General features: G+C 40.6%; 1 protein-coding gene across 1 annotated transcript in view; it reads right to left on the bottom strand.

The window, feature by feature from the left end:
* The window catches only part of SPTBN1 (spectrin beta, non-erythrocytic 1), a 2,377,138-nt gene that overhangs the window by 437,048 nt on the left and 1,915,728 nt on the right, over nt 1–24,362 (bottom strand). The window contains exon 29 of the mRNA XM_044055150.1: nt 9,281–9,365. Within this exon, the coding sequence (XP_043911085.1) occupies nt 9,281–9,365 (85 nt within the window). The remainder of the gene's footprint in view (nt 1–9,280; nt 9,366–24,362) is intronic.

Here is a 24,362-nt window from a genome sequence, read left to right as displayed (position 1 = left end):
AGCGGCTACTGCGGATATAAAGTTCTTATCTTGGAAAACAGCTCTGCTCCTAGCAATAACTTCAACAAGATGAGTCTCAGAGCTACAGGCTCTCATGGCTGTGGAACCCTATATTATTTTTTATCCAGACAGGGTCTCTCTGAGAAAAAAACCCTACATTTATGCCTAAGGTGGTATCCAGTGTAGCCCTTAACCAAACAATTCATTTGCCAACTTTTTTCCAAATCCACAGAACAAGGGGGAGAAAATTCTGCATTCTTTGGACGTACACAGACAACTTAGATTTTACTTGGACAAAACTAAAGCCTTCAGAAAGACAGAACAATTACTAGTGGCATATGCCACAGCATCACAAGGAAAGGCTATCTCCAACCAGACTATTTCAAAGTGGATAGGCCACTGCATTCGTTTCTGCTACTCACACCATGGCAAACCAGTGCCTAAGGCCATTAGGCCACATTCAACCAGAGCTGCGGCCACTTCTGCAGCCTTTCCCAGGGGAGTACCAACCAAAGACATTTTAGAGGCTGCTACTTGGAGCTCAAGACAAACCTTTACAAAACATTACAATATGCCTCTTTACTCTAAATCCAGGGCAGATTTTGCCACTGCAGTTCTGCAGGGCCTCATAGCCGCTCCTAATGCTGTTTAGCTCCAGCCCCCCAACCATAGCTTTGGGACTCAACCCAAATGTAATGACTGCAACAGTGAAACACGAAGAACATAGTACAGTTGTGTACACTTACCATAAATGTAGATGTTCGAGTGTATTCACTGTTGCAGTCCAGGTTACCCACCCGCCACCCCCTTCTTTTTGCTGGACCTTAACTTTACTTCTCTAATCTATGCAACCTAGGTGGTGTATTTGCTTATAGATGAAGGTAAAGCTTATTTTGGTACATGTATGTTTTATTTACATAATTTTAGCCTACCCTTTTGGGGGCACCTGACATCTGGGGCAAGAAAAACTGAATAAAATGGCGTCGGCTGAATCATTTATACCCCTGACAACCTGACATCGGGGAAGAGGTGACAGCAACTGACGCAGGACCCAAGACTTTGGAATTCAGGCCGACTGAGGGCAACCTGCCAGCAGGATAACCCAAATGTAATGACGCAACAGTGAATACACTGGAACATCTACATTTATGGTAAGTGTACACAACTGTACTTTACTTCTCCCACACAGGTGGGCCAAATGTAATGTAAATCTTTACATGACCTTAAATGAAGAAGACCTATCATTTGGGGAAGCTCACAATGAAACAAAGAACCATGAGTATTAAAAGCATTGTTCTGTTTTCTGTTTCTGCAGAGTTACTTTAGTCTATCAATCATAAATAAGAATGTTAGAAATGTTATTAGTTACCTAAGGATGCACCAGTTGTATTCTTTTGATATTCTGTGCGACTTCAGGGCTGGTGTTTGCAATTTTGGGGTGCCCAGCAAATGTCAAGTTGAGGGTCCACTGGACGCTTCCATTCTAAGTATCACCCCTGTCATTGCCACTCCTCCTAAGCAATATTTTAGTTCATGCTGTAGAGTTTTAGGAGTAGTATGCACAGAATGCTTTCCTACATAATGGCAAGTCTCTGTACCACATTATGTTGACCCATCTCACGGTTAGGATATTTATAGTTCCTGGCATTTAGGTGCAACAATGATGCATTGCAAAAACTCTATGTACAGGGCTCAGATTATGTGAAATTATGTCCTAGGCACTGCCTACTATTTCAGCCCCTACCCCCACACACCATCCAGTGCTCCCCTCTGATTTCCCCCACATCCTGGGCTCCCCACACCATGCACACTATGTTTTTTTCTTCCTTTTTTTCACATTTTCCCTTACTCTTCAGCTTTTTCAAGAAATAATGACTTTCTATTTGCTCTGAAGTGCATTTTATTTTTTTCATTTCTACACATTTTCATCCAATGATGGCTTGAACAGAAATTATGTTAAAGAAATTCAGTGTGTTGCTTTCCAATTTTAGCTTTCCTTGCATCCTTTTAACACATCATTCCTGACCAAGACAGCACAGTAGTAACTGTTTGGAAAATAACTCATTTAAGTCAGGGCCTCTGGAAGCCAAAGGACTACAGATGCTCTGGAATGCACAATGGTGGCCTGAACAAAAATCATACAGAAGAAACTAATTTCAATCCTATTTCTTTCTTTCAGGGAAGACATACGTTGTTGTCCAAGGTTTAATATTCACAGCTTACAAAATAGCAGATCACAATAAACTTAACAAGCGATAGTTAATGTGAGGATACACAAAATCCTATCTGTGAGTACTGCCTGCCTCCCCCTACCCCATACAAAAAAGTCATTGCCCATACCTCTCAACCTCTTAGAACAAGAAATCTGGACAAATCCATAAATAATGGGGGGACAAAGGCCCCAAAAATAGGGCACTTTTTAAATATCGCTCTTACAAACTTTGACAGTTGATAGAATAACATGTTTTGTATTAGCATGAATTTTCTGAAGGGTATAAATTCTAAAACTCAAATGTCTGTCATTTTCTGATGTCATCCCTCAATGATTTGCCAATCATTTGCCAGAAAAATCACAATTTTATGAGAAACAGACAAAAAATATGAGGCAGAAATCTGGACATTCTGAGAAAACCTGTACAGCTGAGAAGTATGTAACTGCTTGTGCATACCTCTGATGTTAGATTGTGATGAAAGCAGATGTATAAAACAGCCACAGTCATACATTTTAAGTCACTGCTGGCATGTATGCACATAGCACACTTCCTCACCCTTACACCCCCGTCAAAGGCAGCAGCCATCTGTATGCATGCCTGATCTGTGATTGTAGGGAACGTGAAAACAAGCAACGATTACAGCAATGTATTGTACTTTGTTGGTCCTAGACAGTACACTGCCCCTACACAAGTTATAGTAACCATCTCTGTACACCTCTGAGGTCTGTGAGAAAACTAAAAGAAACACGGACCACACTGTCTCCAGTCCCAAAACACAAGATGAATTCCTGTGCACACTTCTAAGGTTGGACTATATAGGGTTATCACCTGTCCCACTTTACGAGGGACAGTCCCTCTTTGGGCAGTTGTGTCCTGCAAAAAAATTGTAAAAATGGCAAATGTCCTGAGATTTTAGGATAAAATGATTTCTTATATTTTATGTAATAGTTGCATAAAACAGTTATTCTGTATCTGAAACACCTAAATATTATAAGAAACAGAATAAGCAACTAAAATGCTACAAGAATAAGCTTTTTAGGCAAAAAGGTGAAGTTCTGTCCTTTGTACTGGCCGTGGGTGTATTTCGGTCTGCTAAATCTGACATTTGGACCAAAAATGTCCCACTTTAAGAATTTGAAAATGTGGCAACCCTAGGACAAAAATGAAAATTAAAGTAGCAATTACCTCACCATCCCCACCCCCCTACTCAACTTAAAGCAACCTTCTGTAAACACCTCTGAAAAGGGCTGGTTTTAGAATGGGTGCAGCTGAGGGCAGAAACTATCAATAAGTCCATGTCAAAATCCATTTTTACAGTCTGAGGAGTGGAGCCTGTCAGACATCCAGAAGCTCTAAGTGTCTGAGTGTTCTGTGAATCTGTGATGTATTTTATGCTTTAGTTTTAAAATATAATTATATTAAGTATATGCCCAACATTATGTTTGTACACAAATAAAGTCAGTAATATTTTTAAAACACACACACTGTATGTTCACCTTCAGGGAAACTGGAGGAATTACATTTTATTTGCTGCATGTTTTTGAGGTGCTGGGGTTAATCACAGTACATGAATAGACACACACAGAAAGGGAGGGCATGCAGACTCCAGACAGCCAAGAACTCGAGCAGAGCAAAGCACTGTTAAATGGCAATGCTACACAGTTGTTTTCACACACATCTTCTTCCTCCCAATCCACTAAATATAGTTATTCATCATGTGTAAGGTCTATGGTCCATGTTTGTGATGGTAAAGGAAAGTAGATATGTCACCTTGTTACTCTTAAATACACTGCAATCACATCTGCCCACACACAAAAATAATGGCAGTGCTGATGACGTTTGTGTTAGAAAGTGAAATAAATTATAGCCAGCTTGTTAGTCTTAGACAATGAAACACACACACACACACACACACACACACACACACACACACACACACACACATACACACACTTTATAGCAATACTATTTCTGCACTGACTTCAGCAAACAGCAATACATTGTGCAACACTGGTACTGCCACACTAGAAACTGTTGCTTAACAGTTGTCAAACAGCAGCAGGTGTAAGTCACTTTTATTTACCTCATTGAGGAGCAATACATAACTGTCACTTTCCGATTTTACAGAATGTCCCTCATTTCCTCATAATTTTGCTACGTCCCTTGTTAAAAAAAATATTTGTTGGTAAATCATTCAGGATTCCAGTCAGTCAGTAAATCCATACATCAGTGTTTCATAACTCTTATTGTCCAAAAAAATGCATGTTGATGCAAAATGTATTACTCTATTAACTTTCAAGTGAATCAGAGTAATATGCTCTTGATTTTGAGCCTTTAGTCTGCTATTATTTTTGGCTTTACCCAGATATCTTGAGTAAAGAAGTTAAAAGTTACAGCACCTGGTGTTCTGAAAGTATTTATAAAATTCTCTGAAACAGAAAACCATCCCTGAAGATTGAAAGCATCATGTCTTCTTAAAATCCCAAGTGAGCACTGAGATCATTCACTTGGGACTGCTGATCTCAAGTGCCTGCCTTGCTCATGTTCAGTCACTGATTATCACTTTTATCCTGACACGGTCATATTGCAATCCTGCTTTTGATAAAGCATGTAAGTGGAAAATGAATAATCTTTTTTTGTCTTCATTTCCCCCCAACCATCAAAAGCTTTTGTGGGACTCCCACACAGTCAAGGAAGACTGGGGGGGTGGGGTGGGGGGTTGCCCTTTTAGCCAAGAGTATTACAGGTGCCTAAAAGCCAGCTGTGATGTTAGTTTTACTGGCCAGGATACCCTTCAGCTGGACTTAACTACATCAAGGGCAGTGTCAGTAGCAAAATATTTAATGAAATTGTGCAGCCTGTTACTTGACAAAAGACTACTACTATAACCAGAAATATCTTTCAATTTTAAAATTACAAATAAGAGTTATTATTATGCACCTGGTTTATTAAGTACACAATATTGCTGTATTAGCTTCTGTTGAATTGACAGGCATATCACTAAATATCAAAATAGGATAAGTTGCAGTGGATGGGGACCCCCATCAGGACCAGGAGACCTCCAGTGACTTCTTGGGTTAGCTGGTGCCTAAAACAGACTATGTTAATACATTACTTAATGTAAGACTGGATTATCTTTATGAGCATTAATTCACTTAGCCCTGAAAAGCAGGAGGCTAAGCAACACCTTTACTTCCTGAGATCTTCTAAACTAAGACACCACTTATACTGCAGATTTACAAAACCATTGTTTTTGGTTTGCCAAACAATACTAATATTTTGTTCAAACAAAGGGTGATATCTCTATAAGTGTGTTTTGGTCAAACAAAGGGTGATATCTCTGTAAGAGTGTTTTGGTCAAACAAAGGGTGATATCTCTGTAAGAGTATTTTGGTCAAACAAAGGGTGATAGCTCTGTAAGAGTGTTTTGGTGAAACAAAGGGTGATATCTCTGTAAGAGTGTTTTGGTGAAACAAAGGGTGATATCTCTGTAAGAGTGTTTTGGTGAAACAAAGGGTGATATCTCTGTAAGAGTGTTTTGGTGAAACAAAGGGTGATATCTCTGTAAGAGTGTTTTGGTGAAACAAAGGGTGATATCTCTGTAAGAATGTTTTGGTCAAACAAAGGGTGATATCTCTGTAAGAGTGTTTTGGTCAAACAAAGGGTCAAACAATACCGGAAAAGTGTAGTTTTCCGGAAATCACAGACACACAGATGAAAACAGCCCTTTCAAAAGTCAAAAGCACAGCGTCAATGGGGCCACATGGTGTCCCAGGCTGCGTCTTGCACGAACTACAGAACGAACTAACCCCCCTCCTAAACACACTGTTCAACTTCAGCCTCTCCACAGGCTACATGCCCATAGAATGGCGCACAGCAACGGTTATTCCGCTCCACAAAGGAGGGGCCACAAATGACCCTGGTAACTATCACCTCATAAGCCTTACTAGCCTGGTCTGCAAGGCTATGGAGCACATCATCATGGAACTCATTAACAAAGACATTGGGAACCTCCAAACACTTGACCTGACCCAGTTTGGCTTTGTTAAGGGCAGATCACGCCTACTAAACCTGGTTGACTTCTTTGAGACAGTCACCAAGGCCATAGATGAGGGGAAGGTAGTTCACACAGCCTACCTTGATCTCGCCAAGGATTTTGACACCATTCCCCACTCTGGAATTATAGAAAAACTAACCAGCCTGAACATAAACCCTTACGTTATGAGATGGGTTGTTAACTGGCTTACAGACATAACTCACACGGTAAGAATAGTGGGCTCCAGGTCCGACTCTAAACCAGTCACAAGTGGTGCCCCACAAAGCTCGGTCCTGGGACCCCTACTGTTCGGCATATACTTCTCAGAAGTACAGGCAAACACAGGAGGACTATGGCTAACCAAGTTCGCCGATGACTGCAAACTGGGAGCAATAACGGACTCTTCGGCTGACATGGACATTCTCCAAAAGGGTTTTACTGAGACGGACACCTGGTGTCAAAGTCATGGTCTCAAGCTAAATGCCAAAAAAATGCATAGTCATCCCGTTTGGGATAAACAAAACACCCATGAATTACCACATAGGTGGCAGCCCCCCTATTACAGAAGAGGTTATAAGAGATCTGGGGACCCAAGTAGATAGTAATCTCTCCTTTGACAATCATATTGCCAAAGTAGTTAGGAAATCCTTCTATGTAGCCCATCTAATTAGTAAAGGGTTTGCATCTAGAATTAGAGAGGTTATAGTGCCCCTCTACTCGTCACTCATCAGACCCATCATAGAGTACAATGCCCCATTTGGGATGTACCTCACAAGACACTTCCAACAGCTAGAAAGACCACAAAAGTACCTCACCAAGAGGATTACTGGCCTCAAACATATGTCCTATGCAGCCCGACTGGAAAAACTCCAGCTGTACTCAGTCGCATATCGCTTACTCAGAGGTGATCTCTGCTTGACTTACAAAGCCATGTCCAACTCAGAACTGATGGACATGCTCCACCTAAAGAAATCCAAGTCACTGCGAGCCACTCGCTCTAGTGAGCTAAACCTCGCCACAACAACAAATAGAACATGTTGGAGGGATAGATTCCTTTCACAGAGACTCCCCATGCTTTGGAACAAAATTCCTAACTACATTAGGCAGAGCCCCTCACTAACACTCTTCAAGAGAAACCTTGACAAGTGGATGGGTAACAGAAAATAAACCCCTGGGATCACTTCATTGGCTCTTCTTGACAGAGGCTCAGTTAACTAATCAATGGGGCGGCGAAAGTTGACACACTCTGGCTAGGCTTATAAATGCCCTTGGGCAGATAGCCTAGTACCTACCTATGAACCTATATCTCTATAAGAGTGTTTTGGTCAAACAAAGGGTGATATCTCTGTTAGTGTGCAGGATAATCCAAGATATCAGTGACAGAATTGTTCACTTGTTCATACTGTCAGATCTATGCAAATTATGCATATAATGTCATAGTATTTCAAAACAATGGTTTATCTACAAAACAATCTGTGTTAGATGACAAGTTTCAGTGGCAACACTGTATTCTTTAAAGTTTTGTGTAAGATGACACCATCTGCTCACCTGAAGATCACACAGCTTTTATGAAATTTACGCAGTTATGACAATATAGGTTTGTTTGTGTCTTTCGGCTTTTCCCAGTTAGAGGTCGGCACAGCGGAACTCCGGTCCGCTAATGATTGATAGTGGATTTTTACATACTGGGTTACCAGCCCTGACGCACAACCTTCAACGAAGGCACGCCCCATTCACGTATGCCTCCACACAGGAGATGCTCTAGCTGAGAATGGAACGGGACAATGTCTTGCTATGAGGCGACAACGCTACCGCAGCACCACCACCGCAGTGTAGTTATGACAATATAGGTAACGGTCATAAATGCTTTACCAAACAAGCAATTATATATCAGAATGTCTTCACATTATTCACTATGCTTTAATGTTATTTTTTCCCCAACACCAACCACTTGAATACACCAACCCGGCAAGATAGTACCACACATCATTTTTGCATTATTAATGTAAACATGGATATACATCATTTTTCATAATTTTTGCAAATGCTCCTCAACTCCAGCTCTAAACATCCCATGCTGACCATTTTTCACTGCTATGATTAGCAAATCATGCCAGCATGAAGACTCCACTTTGCTGCCTTAGTTTTATTTATGTAGCTACACCAGACTTCAGAAATTAGACTTTGAAAATCGTGAAGAATATATTCATTTCAGGAATACAGGGTAGTCTCCTGTACAGACAAGACCTGATGGTAGGGGAAAAAAAATCCCAAAATGGTTACTTATTTGCTCAAATAAATGCTTGATGAGAACAAGAGGAACTACTGAACATGTTGACTGTAGCAAAAGAAAGCAGAAATGGTGCAATCAGCAATGACAGGACAATCTCTCCAGTGTGGGAGTGAGACAAGCCTGCGCAGGGGAAGTTGAAAGCTCTGAAGTCAGGTTAGATACACACATCCATTTGTGGCAAATTTTTGTGGGAAAGTTTCTGTCCCAATGCAGATGATTTTAGATAAGTTTATTGCAACTGTTTTCTTAACAAAATGTAAAGAAAAAAGGGAAAAAAAAAAGAAGAAAAAATGACTTGCAAATAAGTTAAAGGATAAATTAGAAATAATTTAGCTTGGCGATTCTTTCTCTTCTTGTCATTATTGTTAAGGTTAAAATTAACATCTGGATACTTTACTGCTTCATATACAAGTAAAACCATCTGTTATCATTTTTACTGCAACATAATTTAGTTTAAAATGCATCCATTGTCACATTAAAACATTAATGACAGCTAAACAATGATCACAGCAAACAAGAAGCATAGATTCTGCTTTACTCAGTCCAGTTATCTTTCTCTGAAAGTCGTCTTCAAGAACAGCTGCCTGGAAGTTAAGTACAGTTATGGATACTGCATTAAAACATACACAGTTAGGTTGAAATTAAAACTTTCCACTACTACCTAAATTAAATCAGAATTAAAAGTAACAACCAAGACATTCATGTATAGTCTACACCTATATAAACTGTTCAACTTACTTAGCCTCAGCCATTCCCATCTGTCCTCCCACTTGTCAATCATTTCTTTTCTCTTCTCTGTCAGTTGCAATAGCTTCTCTTTTATCTACAACAGAAAAAATACACGTTTCAAAAATTGGTTTTTTTGAGTTTACATCAGCTTACAACTCTTGAACTCAGGAGGAGGCCACTACGCCTATTGTGTATGCACAGCCAGTTGTCTAGCTAGGTTATATACAGCAAAATCACATTTTAGCACACTGCCCAATTCCATCTGTTCTTGCACCCTCCAGACTGTATCCACAAGTATGTGCAGTGTCATATTAACAAATCTGTTTCAGAAGGGGGTCTACAAGTGATGTACAGCAAGCAAGAAGAAAATGGAGTTACTGTACTGCTACCTGTTATTATGAATAGCTTAACTACACTTGCTTCAATGGTGTCTGTGATGTAAACTGCAACTAAAGTGGTATCATTTTGTATGTTTTTCATTTATATACATATAAGATTGGCTGTCATATGTGAACATTTAATAAAGATGTTTGGGGAAAAAAAGATTCTATGAACAGCTTAATAACAGATTCTAAAGCTATATTAAATACAATTCTTCATTCACAAAATGATCTTCTACGTATGTACTTTCTTAAAATGATTTTGTACTGCTACATAACAGTCATGTCTTGGTTCAACTGAAGCTTTTTATTAAGCATTTTTATATTCTGTAGGTCATGACTACCTTTATATTCTGTAGGTCATGACTACCACTTTCAGCACTGGTCTCCAGAGATCCATTATCTATTAAAGGAATTTTTTTCTCGTAATCTCATTCTTAAACTTCGTACCATAGGTATAGCAACTAAACCCCTCTTCGCTGTCCTATCCTTTTTCTTGAACTCCACATGTTGGGCTGCCCTTCAAGGATGCTATGTTCTAAGCATACAATACAAAACACACTGTACACATCTGAGGCTGTACAGCTTTATGGTTTAATATCTGTCTATGTATTCCAGTTCCCCTACCTCTCAGTACTTCTCAGATGGGACCTTGACCGTTTTCCGTAGAATGGAAGAATATCCTTAGGCTCCCTTCATTCCACACCTCCGGATATGCTTCCAAGATCAAGTTAACCATTGCCACAGTTCTTCTTAACTGTATGGTCATTATTCTGGAATTCTCCCATTCTCTTCCCAGGAAGATGTTTCACCAGCTTTGACCTCTGCCGATTCTGTGAGCCATACCCGATCTGCAATAACTAACCCCACATTAGTATCCTTAGCATTCATGCTTGTCTCACTACCTGAACGATAAATAAATGTAAGTAGAACCTAAAAATAGGACCTGATATGTGACCTCTGCAAATCACAGCCACTGACTTTTCTTAAGATGACTTCCTCACTGACTGCCACCATCTGTTACCTGTCCTCTAACCAGTTCTCCTTCCACTCTATCAATTTTGGTCTTACTTAACTCCTTCAACTTTATTATTATCCACCTATGTAACATAGTCAAACCTTTATTAAGGCCTCAAAAATCTACATCCATCAGTTTATGTCTGTGCACCCAGGCTTTGATCACCTTATAGTAACAGATCAGAGATGAAAGTCAAAAATCACCCCCACACTAAACAAAGCCATACTGTCTAAACACCTGAAAACTATTTCAAGAATCATACATGCCTGCTCTTTTAGGTGTTTATTCAGCAATGTCCATTTTAATGATGACTCTCCCATTCTATGAAGGTGAGCGTGGGGCAGTTTCCTGCCTGCAGCACACAATGAATATCTAACTTTAGCTCAGGTGGACAGAGTGAAGGGGAAGTAAATGCAAATCACATCCAGTGGGAGATGTACATATTCACCTGAAGAAACAGTGTGTGAAAGCATGAGGAAGGTATATTGAGAATTTTTTAAGGTTTAGTTTAATTAAGCAGCTGTTCTGTGGTTTCTTTGGGTTGCTTTTTTTTTAATCTGACCATTAGCATTTGATCCATACTAGTGTCACTGGATAAAGTATACAGGAATTTCAGGTTTAAGTGCAAGCCAAATGAGAAAAACATTCTCAACCATCAAAGTGGTACCATACTGGAATTCCCTTACTTGTCTGTCTTAATGTGGAAAATGAGGGGCACCTTGCATGGATAGGCTTGGTATAATGCTTAAGGTGTTTGATCCACAGATACAAGGTACAGCGTTTGATTCTTACCTTTAGGGTTGGGAAGTTGGCATAATGGTTAAGGTGTTTACATTACACACTCAAGGTGCAGGGCTTGATTATCACATTGGGTAACAGGCTAGGCCTAAAATAGCCCACAAGAGCAGTTATCCTAGTACTAACCTATGAACTGAGCTACTAACCTACAGCAGAGAGTGGGTGGTGATGGTGGTGGTAGTGGTGGGGTACCAGAATTGGATGTGGGAAGGGGAAGAGCTGCTACTGTCCTTTATTACCCCCCCCATTTCTCTGTTACATTCAGAAAGAATACATTTCCAATTCTAGATCATCAAGTCTTAAAGAACCAAGTTAATGGAAGCAAATAACTAGAGAGGGAAATGTAATAGAGCAGACAGGTTAAAGAGTGCCTTCCATACCAATGACTGACATCAGAATTCAGGCAAAGAGAACGGGATAAAGGGAGTGGTAATTGAAAGATCAGCTCGAAAATTTTTTAGTTGACTCTAAGGCAGAAGCTGCTGTTGTTGTTGTGTCTTTCGGCTTTTCCCGGTTAGGGGTCATCACAGCGGAACTCCGGTCCACTAATGATTGGCAGTAGATTTTTACGTGCCGAGTTGCCAGCTCTGACACACAACCTTCAACGAAGGTACGCCCATTCACGCATGTCTCCACACAGAAGATGCTCTAGCTGAGAATCGAACAGGACAACGTCTTACTGTGAGGCGACAACGCTACTGTAGCACCACCACCCCAGTATAAGGCAGAAGCTGCTGTTAAAAAGGGATATTAATAGGGCATATACAATACAGCATGATAATTATAAGAATCATTCAGGGAGGGTTACAAAAAACTGGAAAGAGAACAGAAAGGAAATTTACAAATGAAGGACATTTGTAAGTTCCAAGTTCTAACTGTGTGAATGGAGAGAGAGAGAGAGCTAATCGGAAACATGTTTTTGGGAGTGTAATGAGTTGGCAGATTTTAAAAATTCCCTATAAAGTACTTTGTCAGAAATGTTGAGGGAGGCAAATGGGTTTAACTAAGGAAATGATTTCTTTAAGCTGGGAACAGTAATCTAAACTGCCTAAAAATAGTAAGGTCTCCCACCTTACTAAATGTAATACTATTCACTGCCATGCCTCCAAAAAGAAAGAAAATACTAGACAATTGAAATCAAAATCTAAACCAACTGTAAGTGAAGTACTGAATATTGTAAAGAAGATAAAAGAACTGGAAGTGGGATTCTTTAGAAAAGGGAAGGAGCAAATTATGTAGAAATAAATGGAACTTGTGGGAACAATACACACAGAATAATATTCAGGAGGAGTGAGGTTTAAGGGATGATGGGGCAGAGCAAATTATGTAATGATGGAATGAACAATGACTGTTAAAAAGAAAACATGTATACTGCATAAAAATAATGACAAATGTCACTGCAATTTGTTTTTCATTTCTTACTAAAGGAACACTCGAAGGCATGAAAATTATTTATAATTTAGTGTATTTGTCTTTTTAATGAAGAAGTTCTTTATTAAAAGGATGAAAGCACTTAATCGTTAACTTTCTTGCCTTTCAGTGTTCCTTTAGTGGTTTTTGTGGGTTCATCATTTAGAACACACAGTTATTTGGTGTTTCTGGTTTGGGTTTGTTGTTTTCTATTTATGTATGTGCACCAACATCATTATTCTTTACTAAATCACAATTTAAAATGCATTTCTGGATACACACTAGGTGAAAGAAGAACTAACATTTAAATAACAAAAAGTGAGGGAATACTGCTTCTCAGTCTTCTGACTATAACAAGTCCATAGAAAGACTGTTAGTGAAACCTTTTTCTTTGTTCCAAGGGTAAATGCTTGAGCAACAGAAATCTTCCAGGAGATGACTGGAAGAATAAGTATTACCTTTGTACTGAACCAGAGACAGAAGCTAGGAGGTCAAGATGATCAAGATGGAGACCAGCATAAAAGTGAAATTAGCAAATACATTTGAGAAATATAATGCATCATTCCCATTACATGTAGCTTAGATAAGTGAACTGTAAATGTACAAGAAATGTCTGAAACAGACTGGGAGTTTGTTGACTCGCTTAAACCTCTTGGAAGACTCATAAACCTAACTTTATGTCATTAGTGTTTAGAGGACACTAAAGAGTCTGAAGAACAGATATTTGCATAACAAATTCCATAATGTAAACTGCATGTTATATCGTAAAGCAGGTTCTGTACTGTATGCTGTCAGAGGTATATTAAATGTGAGGTGGGGCAATTTTATCAGTTACTGTTGTATATGTTGGTGATACTAAAATAAGGAAATACTTTTTCTTAATTGTAATATATCCAAGGTTTATACTGTAGCAAGATATGAAAGGAAGTGCCGTGATCTTGAGCGGCTGGGGAGGACTGTAAAAGTGCACTAATAATATTATATATAGAATTAAAAGATAATGGTTCAGATGACATACCAGTGGAAGCATGGAGGTGCTTAGGAGAAATGGCAGTGGAGTTCTTAACCAGATTGTTTACTAAAATCTTGGAAAGTCAGAGGATGCCTGAGGAGTGGAGAAAAGTGTTTTGGTACCTATTTTTAAGAATAAGGGTGATGTGCAGAGTTGTAGTAACTACAGAGGGATAAAAAACTGATTAGTCACAGCTTGAAGTTATGGGAAAGAGTACTGAAAGCTAGGTTAAGAAGGGAGGTGATGATTAGCGATCAGCAGTATGGTTTCATGCCGGGAAAGAGCACTACAGATGTGATGTTTGTATAGGGAAGGTCAGAAGGAGTTGCATTTTGTCTTTGTGGACTTGGAGAAAGCATATGATAGGGTGACTAGCGAGTTGTGGTATTGTATGAGGAAGTCAGGAGTGGCAGAGAAGTATGTAAGAGTGGTACAGGATATGTATGAGGGTAGTGTGACAGTGGTGAAGTCTGCAGTGGGAGTGACAGATCCGTTTAAGGTGGAGGTGGGATTACATCAAGGATCAGCTCTGAGCCCTTTCTTATTTGCAATGGTGATGGATAGGTTGACAGACGAGATCAGACAGGAGGCCCCATGGACTATGATGTTTGCAGATGACATTGTGATCTGTAGTGAGAGTAGACACCGGGTTGAGGAAACCCTGGAGAGAGGGAGACATACTCTAGAGAGGAGAGGAATGAAGGTCAGCAGGACTAAGACAGAATATGTGTGTGTGAATGAGAGGGAGGATAGAGGAATGGTGAGGATGCAAGGAGAAGAGTTGGCGAAGGTGGATGAGTTTAAGTACTTGGGATCAACAGTTCAGAGTAATGGTGAGTGTGGAAGAGAGGTGAAGAAGAGAGTACAGGCAGGGTGGAATGGGTGGAGAAGAGTGTCAGGAGTAATTTGTGACAGACGGGTACCAGTAAAAGTGAAAGGGAAGGTCTACAAGAGGGTAGTGAGACCAGCTATGTTGTATGGGTTGGAGACGGTGGCATTGACAAAAAGGCAAGAGTCAGAGCTGGAAGTGGCAGAGTTAAAGATGTTAAGATTTGCACTGGGTGTGAAAAGGATGGACAGGATTAGGAATCAGTATATTACAGGGTCGGCTCAGGTTGGATGGTTCAGAGACAAAGTCAGAGAGGCGAGATTGCGCTGATATGGACGTGCTGAGAAGGGATGATGGGTATACTGGGAAAAGGATGCTAAGGATGGAGCTGCCAGGCAAGAGGAAAAGAGGAAGGCCTAAGATAAGTGTTTATGGACGTGGTGAGAGAGGACATGCAGGCAGTTGGTGTGACAGAGCAAGATGTAGAGGACAGGGAAGAAATGGAAACAGATGATCCGCTGTGGCGACCCCTAATGGGAACAGCCGAAAGAGAAGAAGAATTATAAGATTTTCATTGAGCAAATAGGCTTGGAATACCAAGAGGAATGATGAAAAGCATGAAAAAATCGTAGTTCTTTTTCAAAGTTACTAGATGTTTATTTTTCCATTAAGGTCTACTTTTAGCTGAAGCACGGAAAAAACAAATTCAAGCAATCAATTATAAGAGGTCTAATCAGTGTATTCTGAATGACAATTACAAGGGTCCTTTCTTGCATATGCAAAGTTACTAGCTGTTTTCTATTAGTAAATGTTTTTAGTTAGAGACACAGCTGATGTACAAGTAATCAATCAGAAAAGGTATGAATAATGTTCGAAGAGAAAGATACAAGTACAATAAAATCAACTTTTAAAGGTGACATGATAAGCAGTTCAGTGTCTGAAACCATGGTTAAGTGAATAGTTATGCAGTAGTTGGCTTTCCAAATTACCTTAGTACTTTAATGTATTAAATATAACAGTGCACAATCTGTTTTATTTATCTACTTAAGGATAGCCCGTGTACTTTTTTCCTTAAGAATGCAAGCTATTTTTCACATTTGGAACTAGAACAAATATATGATAGCCATCTGTGTAATTGGGAAGAATAGTTGCGTACGTTGCACTTACCATAACACTAGATATTCAAATTTCTCACTGCTGCAGTAGCTTTTAGCTATATGGGTTGTATCCTGTCCAGGATACAACTGGTTAGCTTCACAAAGCTCTGGCATGCTCTCACACCCACACTCTGACTATGACTGGCTAACCACTTGCAGGGAAATCAGCAGTCAGAGTGTAGACAATGTCAGGACTTTCTTCCCCATACAGAAAAAAAAAGCTTACTCATTCTGAGTTATAAAATATATAAACAGTAACAAACAACTTTATAAAACAAAGCTAACTATATATAGAAGTAGGGTGGGTGCAGCTACTGCAGCAGTGAGGAATTACAGCATTTACTGTTTTGGTAAGTGCATGTTCCACAACTGTACTGCCCTAATCATTCTCACTGCAGCAGCAGGCTTTGGCTATATGGACTGACTATTAAAGTCCATCCAGAAGCCCCTAGAGAATAGTCCTAGCAAAGCTTGTCCTGGACCTGGAAAAAGAATCCAGTTTGCAATGCTTTGTAAAAGTATACACACAGGACAATGTTGCTCCTCTAGAATACTTCTAGAGTCTACTACTTTCCAGTATGCCTTGATACTGCCTGGGATAGATTTGCCACGGTAGGAATAACAAAAAGAAACAGTTGAGGACAACCATCTTGAAACAGTCCTTTCACTGTCCATCTATAAGAAATAAACAGCTGATCTGCTTTTCTAAAGGACTTAGTTTGGTCAAGATAGTACCTGAGCTGCCTAAGCATATCCAAAGTATGTAGAAACCTTTCTCCCTGCTTCTGGGATCTGGATAAAACACTGGAGAGACTGACAGCTTGAGTCAAAGTAAATTCTGAAACAACTTTGGACATAAATGAGTAATTTGTTCTAAATGTGACCCTAATCTCTATGGAAGATCAAGGGTTTACCCATCATAACAGCCTGCAACTCAGAGCAATTAGTAATACAGTATTCCATGCCGTGGACCTTAAGTTAGTCAGATGAGCCAGTTCACAAGGAGACAGTTAACTTTTACAGCTCAAAGTTAAGATCTCAAGAATAAGTCACTTTTCTATGTTGCCTAACATGCAAAGCTCCATTCACAATCTGTTTTACTAAAAATAGAGATGAAAGGGGGGGAGGGTCCATCGACAGACATGCTGAAATGGCCACTAGGCGAATCCTGACACACGAATAAGACCAGAGGGAAGTAACTCACACACATATTTAAGAACCAGTGGTACACATTGCCTAATATATCACTGGTTACTAGCTAGGCACCATCTAGAAATTCTTTTCCATCTGCCAATATAAAATTTCACAGTAGCAGGCTTTCTTGCCTCATTTAATACCTGCTGCACATCCCCATGAAAGAAAGACCTAATCAAAATCAAATCATCCAGGCAGTTAATTGAAGTTGTTTGAGACTGGGCTGTATCAAACTCCTCTTGTCTTGTGTGAGTACATCCAATCTTTGAAGAAGTTCGTGGTAACTGTCCTTGGCCAATTCCATAAGAAAGGAGAACCACTGTTGTCTGGGCCAAAGTCACCAAAATGATTTTTGGAGAATCCATCTAAATTTTCAGAATTAGCTGGAGATCAGTGGAAAGGTGGAATTTGTAAAGAACATTCGCAAACCACAGGAAAGAGAATTAATATGTTTTTCAGTACCACCTAAAAGGAGTCCTGGTGAAAAATTGTTTAGTTTTCTGAAAGGAGGCAAACAGATCTATATGAAGTGTTTTCTACAACTGGATCAATTCCTGGACCCCCCCCCATTCAATATCTATTCTTGGGGAATTTGTCCTGGTCCTGCTCATCTTGACTGCCTCTACATTTTGCTCCGACAGAATGCAAAATGCTTGGAGGATTAAGGAATACTACAGAGCTACCACCAAAGTCATCATAACCATCCTGCACAGAAGACAAGACCCAGTACCACCTTGTTTATCTATCACATTGCTGTAGTGCAGTCTGTAATCACCTGTACAGGTCCTGGGGACCACAGATGATGAAGAGATTGTATGGCATGGATCACAGTCAACATCTCTTTTAAAATGTACGTGCTTTGGTCTGTCTGAAGAGTTTTACAGGTCTTGCACTTTTACTCCCATAGAAATGGCTCCAAGCAAAAATCTGAGGCATCAGTAATTACAGATTGACTTGGGACAAGAGAAGAAAATAGGAGACCTGGATTTTGAAACATTTGCCATCTCCACCAGTGCAATTCCTTTTTGACAAAACCCACAACTGAGATCTGAAATTTCAGATATTTTTAAAAGCCACTGCTATTTTTCTCAAGTGTAATCTTTTGAGAGGAATCATAATAATCACGGAAGCCATGGAACTTAAGTTCCTGAGAAATTCCCTTGGCAAAGTCTGAGACTCACTGGAGAAGCTCAGGAAATTTCCAGATAAAAATCTACCTTTTTCTGGGAAGTGTCTAGACGGCACCCCAGAAACACCATCTTGTTTGAGGGAATTAAGGAGGATTACCAAACATTTATCCGAAACCCCAGACTGGTAAGAAGAGAAGAAACACATCTTAAGGATTCCTGACATCTGTGAAAAGAGACAACAAAGATAAGTTTAAAGAAAATATATAAATGCCTTGCAGTCTGCAGTAAGCTAACACTGGAGCTAGACAATTTGCAAACACTCTTGGATCTGTAGATGTACAGAACTGATAAGGTGACCCAAACGCAAAGAATTGGAGAAGTTTCCTGAAGCCTATGGCTATGGGGGTGTAATAAGATCCTTTACAGCTAATGTTACCACAAAACTCAAAAGATGGCTGGGCAATCAACAAGGCTCTAAAGGTCAACATTTTTGAATTTTGGCACTTTCACAAACAGGTTGAGGAAGGGCAGACCTAGAACTGGTCTCCACAAACGTTTTCTTTGGAGCAGAAACATTCTAGAGCAGAAGCTTTTCCCCCTTTTGATCTAAAGACTTGGTTCTATGACTTATGACTCCTAGGGTCACAGCAACTGCTGAAGAACCAAGGGGAAAACTGTTTGGATCAGAGGATGAGGGGGGGGGGGTTCCCCTGAAAGGAGATATGTGCATCCAAGGTCAAGTGTAACCTTCCTGAACCACTTTTATCACCCAAGAGTCTGGTACAACAAGAATTTGTTAGCTTGAGGTACTTTATGAAGTGCATCTGTCTTTTGGGGACTGAAAGTTGAAAAACAGGGTTATTACAGATTTAACATATCCTCCAAGGTTGGCAATATAGGAGGGATGGGTATAGTATGTGACAACATCTACTTGCAACATATTAAAATATCTCATTGGTTCCAACAAAAATACATCTCCAGAAGATGAAAAGCTGTCTGTTAATGTCAGAATGCTCAGACAATCTTCCTTAGAAATTTCTTTATTTAGATTGCACTACAGTTAGGATTTCCAAGTTCCTGTAATAAATTCCTGCCTAAGGTAAGAAAATCATCTTTATGAACAGACACCATGTCCTCAAATGAACAATGTCTAACCTTTTTTTTTTCTTTACAGGATCTCCTCTGAAAGAAGACCCACTAGGAGATAGTACTTCACCCCGGCAAGAGGTCTCTTTTCTCCAACCACCCCAAGATGAACCACTACATTATATCCTAGACACAAAAACGATAGTAGAGCTGCAGAGGATATGGCTGGCCCCTTGTCCGTGGTGGCTGAAGGAGCTACACCACAGGAACCTGCAGTAATAAGTGAGTGGTCTGAGGTCACCCACTAACAGCTGAGGCACTGCGTGAGTCAACACTCGCCGCAAGGGCTTCTTAATGTGTTGCTTTTATTTTTTTTTAAGTACAGCAGGAGAAAGTACAGTTGTGTACACTTACCATAAAAGTAGATGTTCGAGTGTATTCACTGTTGCAGTCATTACATTTGGGTAATCTGCTGGCAGGTTGCCCTCAGTCGGCCTGAATAACAAAGTCTTGGGTCCTGCGTTGGTTGCTATCTCCTCTTCCACGACGTCAGGTCGTCAGGGGTATAAAACATGCAGCCGACGCCATTTTATTCAGTTTTTCTTGTCCCAGATGTCAGGTGTCCCACAAATGTGGAGCAAAAATATATATATAAATAAACAGTAAATATACATAAATGCACTTTTAGAACATAAACTTTACCTTCAACTAAAAAGCAAATACACCACAAAGGCTTTTGAGTATAGTGAAGGAAAGAAAAGGTATAGAAAGGGGGATGGCGGGTGGGTAACCCGGACTGCAACAGTGAATACACTCGAATATCTACATTTATGGTAAGTGTACACAACTGTACTATGTTCTTCATTTTCACTGTTGCAGTCATTACATTTGGGTAGAATCCCAAAGCTATGGATGGGAGGATGGAACTAAACAGCATTATGAGCGGCTATAAGGCCCTGCAGCACTGCAGTGGTAAAGCCTGCCCTGGATTTGGAGAACAGAGGCAAATGATAATGCTTTGTGAAGGTATGAACAGAGCTCCAAGTAGCAGCTTCTAGAATGTCTTTGGTTGGAACCCCTCTGAGAAAAGCTGCTGAAGTAGAGACAGCCCTGTTGGAATGTGATCTGATCCCCTTGGGCACAGATTTACCATGGTGCACGTAGCAGAAATGAATGCAGTGGCTTATCCACTTGGAAATAGTCTGCTTTGATATAGCCTTCCCCTCTGATCCTGCAGCAAATGCTACCAGTAGTTGCTCAGACTTTCTTAGAGATTTGGTCCTGTTTAAGTAGAATCTTAGTTGTCTGTGCACGTCCAATGAATGCAGAATCTGCTCCCCCTTGTTCTGCGGATTTGGGTAAAATGTTGGCAGGTGAATGGTCTGGTTAAGAGCCACACTGGATACCACCTTAGGCATAAAAAAAGGGTTGGTCCTGAGGGACACCCTGTCCGGGTAAAATATAATAAAAGGCTCCACTGCCATGAGAGCCTGCAGTTCTGAAACCCTTCTTGCTGAAGTGACTGCCAAGAGAAAAGCTGTTTTCCAATATAGAAATTTTATAGTAGCTGCTGGTTCAAAAGGAGGCAGGGTGAGTTTTTCCAGCACAAAATTGAGGTCCCATGCAGGAGTTGGTGATCTTAAATTTTTGGCCCCTCTAAGGTACTGTTTAAGCAAAGGATGAGAAAAGAGGGGAGGCTCTGTGCTGTAATGAGCCAAGATGGCAGAGGAATGGATTTTTATTGAAGAAAAAGATAGGCCCTTGTCAAACATCTCAGTCAAATATTGTAAAATCTGAGGAATATTGGGCTTTGCTGTGTCCGTTCCTTGTGCTTGGTTCCAAGCACAGAATCTTTTCCATTTATCAGCATAAGATTTTCTAGTACTATGCCTTCTGGCTTCCAAAACGACATCCATCACAGATTTACTGAGAAGTGTTGTTTGAATAATTAATTGATCAGCCATGCTGCAAGATTCAGAGTTTGGAGCTGTGTGCAGAATTTGATTGTTCTGCTGAGACAGTAGATGAGGTATTTGAGGCAAGTACCATGGAGGAAGTTGAGACATATTCCTTAGAAGTGGGTACCAGTGCTGGCGAGGCCAGTCCGGAGCAACTAGGATCATTTTTGTTTTTTCCTGTCTGACTTTTAGTAAAAACTTGGAGAGTAGAGGCAGAGGGGGAAGGGCATAGACTGATAAGGTTTTTCCAGCTGAAGGATCGGGTATCCACTTTCCATGCTTTTTTGTGATGAGTTTTTGTGCAGAATTTGTCCAACTGATAATTTTGGGGAGAGGCAAATAGATCTATGTCTGGGCTCCCCCATTTCTGTGTTAACATGCTGAAAATTTGTGGATCCAGTCTCCATTTGTGCGGGTCCATAAGATTTCTGCTTAGGTCAGCTGCCAGAGTATTTTGTTTTCCTGGCAGGAATTGAGCTTGAAGATGTATTTGGTAAGTCAAGGCTGTGTTCCACAAGGCCATGGCTAGTCTGCAAAGGAGGTAGTAATGTGTTCCCCCCTGCTTGTTTATGTACCACATAACTGTGGTGTTGTCCGTCTTTATCAGTAGTTGTCCTGGATGAAGTAAGTCCTTGAAGGCTGTCAGAGCATTCTGAACAGCTAGCATCTCTTTCTGGTTGATATGCATATGATTTGGGCTCCATTTGCCCTGAATGCATCTCCCCGCCAGGTGGGTCCCCCAAGCATAGTCTGATGCGTCTGTAGTTAGGGTTTGGGTGGCAGGGGGTAGAGTGAATGATGGTCCCTTGTTTTGGTGACATGTCTCTGCCCACCAAAGAAACTCCTGTTGTAGGCAGGGAATCAGAGGAATCATTGTTTCCAGACTGTGACAATTTTGACTCCATAAACTTTTTAGGTACCATTGAAGTTTCCTCATATGCAATCTTGCATATGGAATTAGTAGACTGCAGGATGCCATGAACCCCAAAGCCTGCAGAATTTGTCTTGCAGATAACTGGGTTTTTGTTGCCATTTGTTTGAAGTATGCTGTCAGTTGCCTTTGCTTATCTGGCGTAAGGTAAGCCATCTGGGCAGTTGTATTCAAGCTTGCACCCAGGAATGTAATTATTTGAAAGGGTACCAGTTGTGATTTCTTTTCGTTTATGGTGTACCCTAGGCATGCTAGAAGCCTTTTCACAAATGCCAGATGTTGAAGAAGAGTGTCTTTGTCCTCTGCTTGAATGAGACAGTCAAAAAGATAAGGATATATTTGTATGCTTCTTTGTCTGCAGAAAGCAATTACTGGTGCCAGGCACTTTGTAAAGACCCTGGGTGCAGTAGATAAGCCAAAGGGCAGTGCAGAGAACTGGTAATGCAAAGAACCTGCTTTGAAGCGGAGGCAGCATCTGCATGATTCCCTTATTGGGATATGCAGGTATGCCTCTTTTAAGTCTAGAGTTACTAACCAAGCATTCCTGCCTAGCATAGGCGGTAGCTGTTGTAAAGTCAGCATTTTGAATTTTGGAATGTCCAGGAAAGTGTTCAAAATCGATAAGTCCAGTATTGGATGCCATGAATTGTCTTTTCTGGGTACCAGGAAAAGTCTTAAAAACCTTATCCTTTTTCTTTTTCTGGTACCAGTTGAATAGCCCCCATATCCATGAGGGACATGACTTGTTTCTGGGCCTCTGCCCACTGGTTATGTGGCTGATCCAGTCATCCGTTTGGAATTGGCAAAGTATGGAAATGAAATCTGTACCCCTGGGATACTACGTTTAGTGCCCACTTGTCCTGGGTAATTAACTGCCAATTTTGAGCATGAAGTGCTAGTCCCCCCCCCCCCCCCAAGGGGGCTGCCAAAAGGTAAGTGCTTGGTGATGGTAGAGGAAAGTCATTGAGACTGTTTACTGTAGGGTTGTGCTTTGTTCCCTCCAGTTTTGGAGGTGGAGGCGCCCCATTGCTTTGACCTGTAAGAACCCTGTGATTGGTATCTGGAGCCTTTTGAGCGCCTGGATTTGCCCTGAGTGGCTCTGTTGGACACAGGAAAGGACCAATTTTTAGTAGGCCAGTGTCTACTGAACCCGGGTGGCTGCACTTGCAAGAAATCTTTTACAGTTTTCATAGATTTAGCTTTGTCTTCCATTTTCTTTAAAACCTCTTCTGCCTTACTACCAAACAGAGTATCATGCTGCAAAGGGGCATCCAACAATTTAGCTTTAACATGATCAGGCATATTTTTCTCCTTGAGCCAGGCATGCCTTCTAATCACAGATCCAGTAATGGCGGCCCTTCCAAGAGGCCTCCAAGGAATCAAAACCACATTGCAAAGTATGCTTTCCAACCTGTCCTGCTGAATGCAATAATTCCTGTAACTCTATTTTCCACACAATCAGAAATCAACATCATTTTCTGTTTCAGTAAGCCCATAACATGCTGTTGATATTTAAGCATATGAAACTGGCAGTTCAAAGCCCTGATTGCCAAGGTTGTAGACGTATAAACCTTCTTTCCCCATCTACCCAGCACCCTGGAATCTCTGTCAGAGGGGGTAGGATTTTTGGCTGTAGAGGCCTTTACACCCTTGGGACCCTGAGAAATAGTCTCAGGATCAGCAGCAGAATTTTTGAACAGAAATTTGTGGGAGTCAGGAACCCTGTAATATCTGTCTGGTTTACTAGGAGCTGGAGCCAGGGAATCAGGAGCCATGCTTGATTCTGAAAACACATCATCAACAAAGTCTAATAAAGGAGATATTGCCAAAGGCCTATGCTGAGGTAGAAGAAAGAAATCCCTAAGCCTCTTTTTTGATTCAGAGAAGTCCTGACTCTCCCAGTGAAAATGTTCCCTTAAAGTATGCAAAGTCTCTCCAAAAGAGTAATCCTCAGGAGGAGCTGCAGATGGGATGGGTTCCTCTGTATTAGAATCCTCATAGGGTGGAATAGAAAATTCCTGATCAAGGTAATTAAATCCTCAGCCATTGAACATCTGTTTTTTAGGCATAGGGGCCTGAGCACGTGGCTCATACGTCGGTTTTTTAGACATAGAAGATGTTTTTGACCTTGTTTTTGAGACTGGCGTCGGTTTAATATAAAAATGTTGAGGCCTGAAAACACCCTCAG

This window comes from Protopterus annectens, chromosome 1.part2, assembly GCF_019279795.1.
Source record: "Protopterus annectens isolate FY-2018-M chromosome 1.part2, PAN1.0, whole genome shotgun sequence".
Classification (NCBI taxonomy): domain Eukaryota; kingdom Metazoa; phylum Chordata; order Ceratodontiformes; family Protopteridae; genus Protopterus; species Protopterus annectens.
This window is presented reverse-complemented; position numbering and strand designations above follow the sequence as displayed.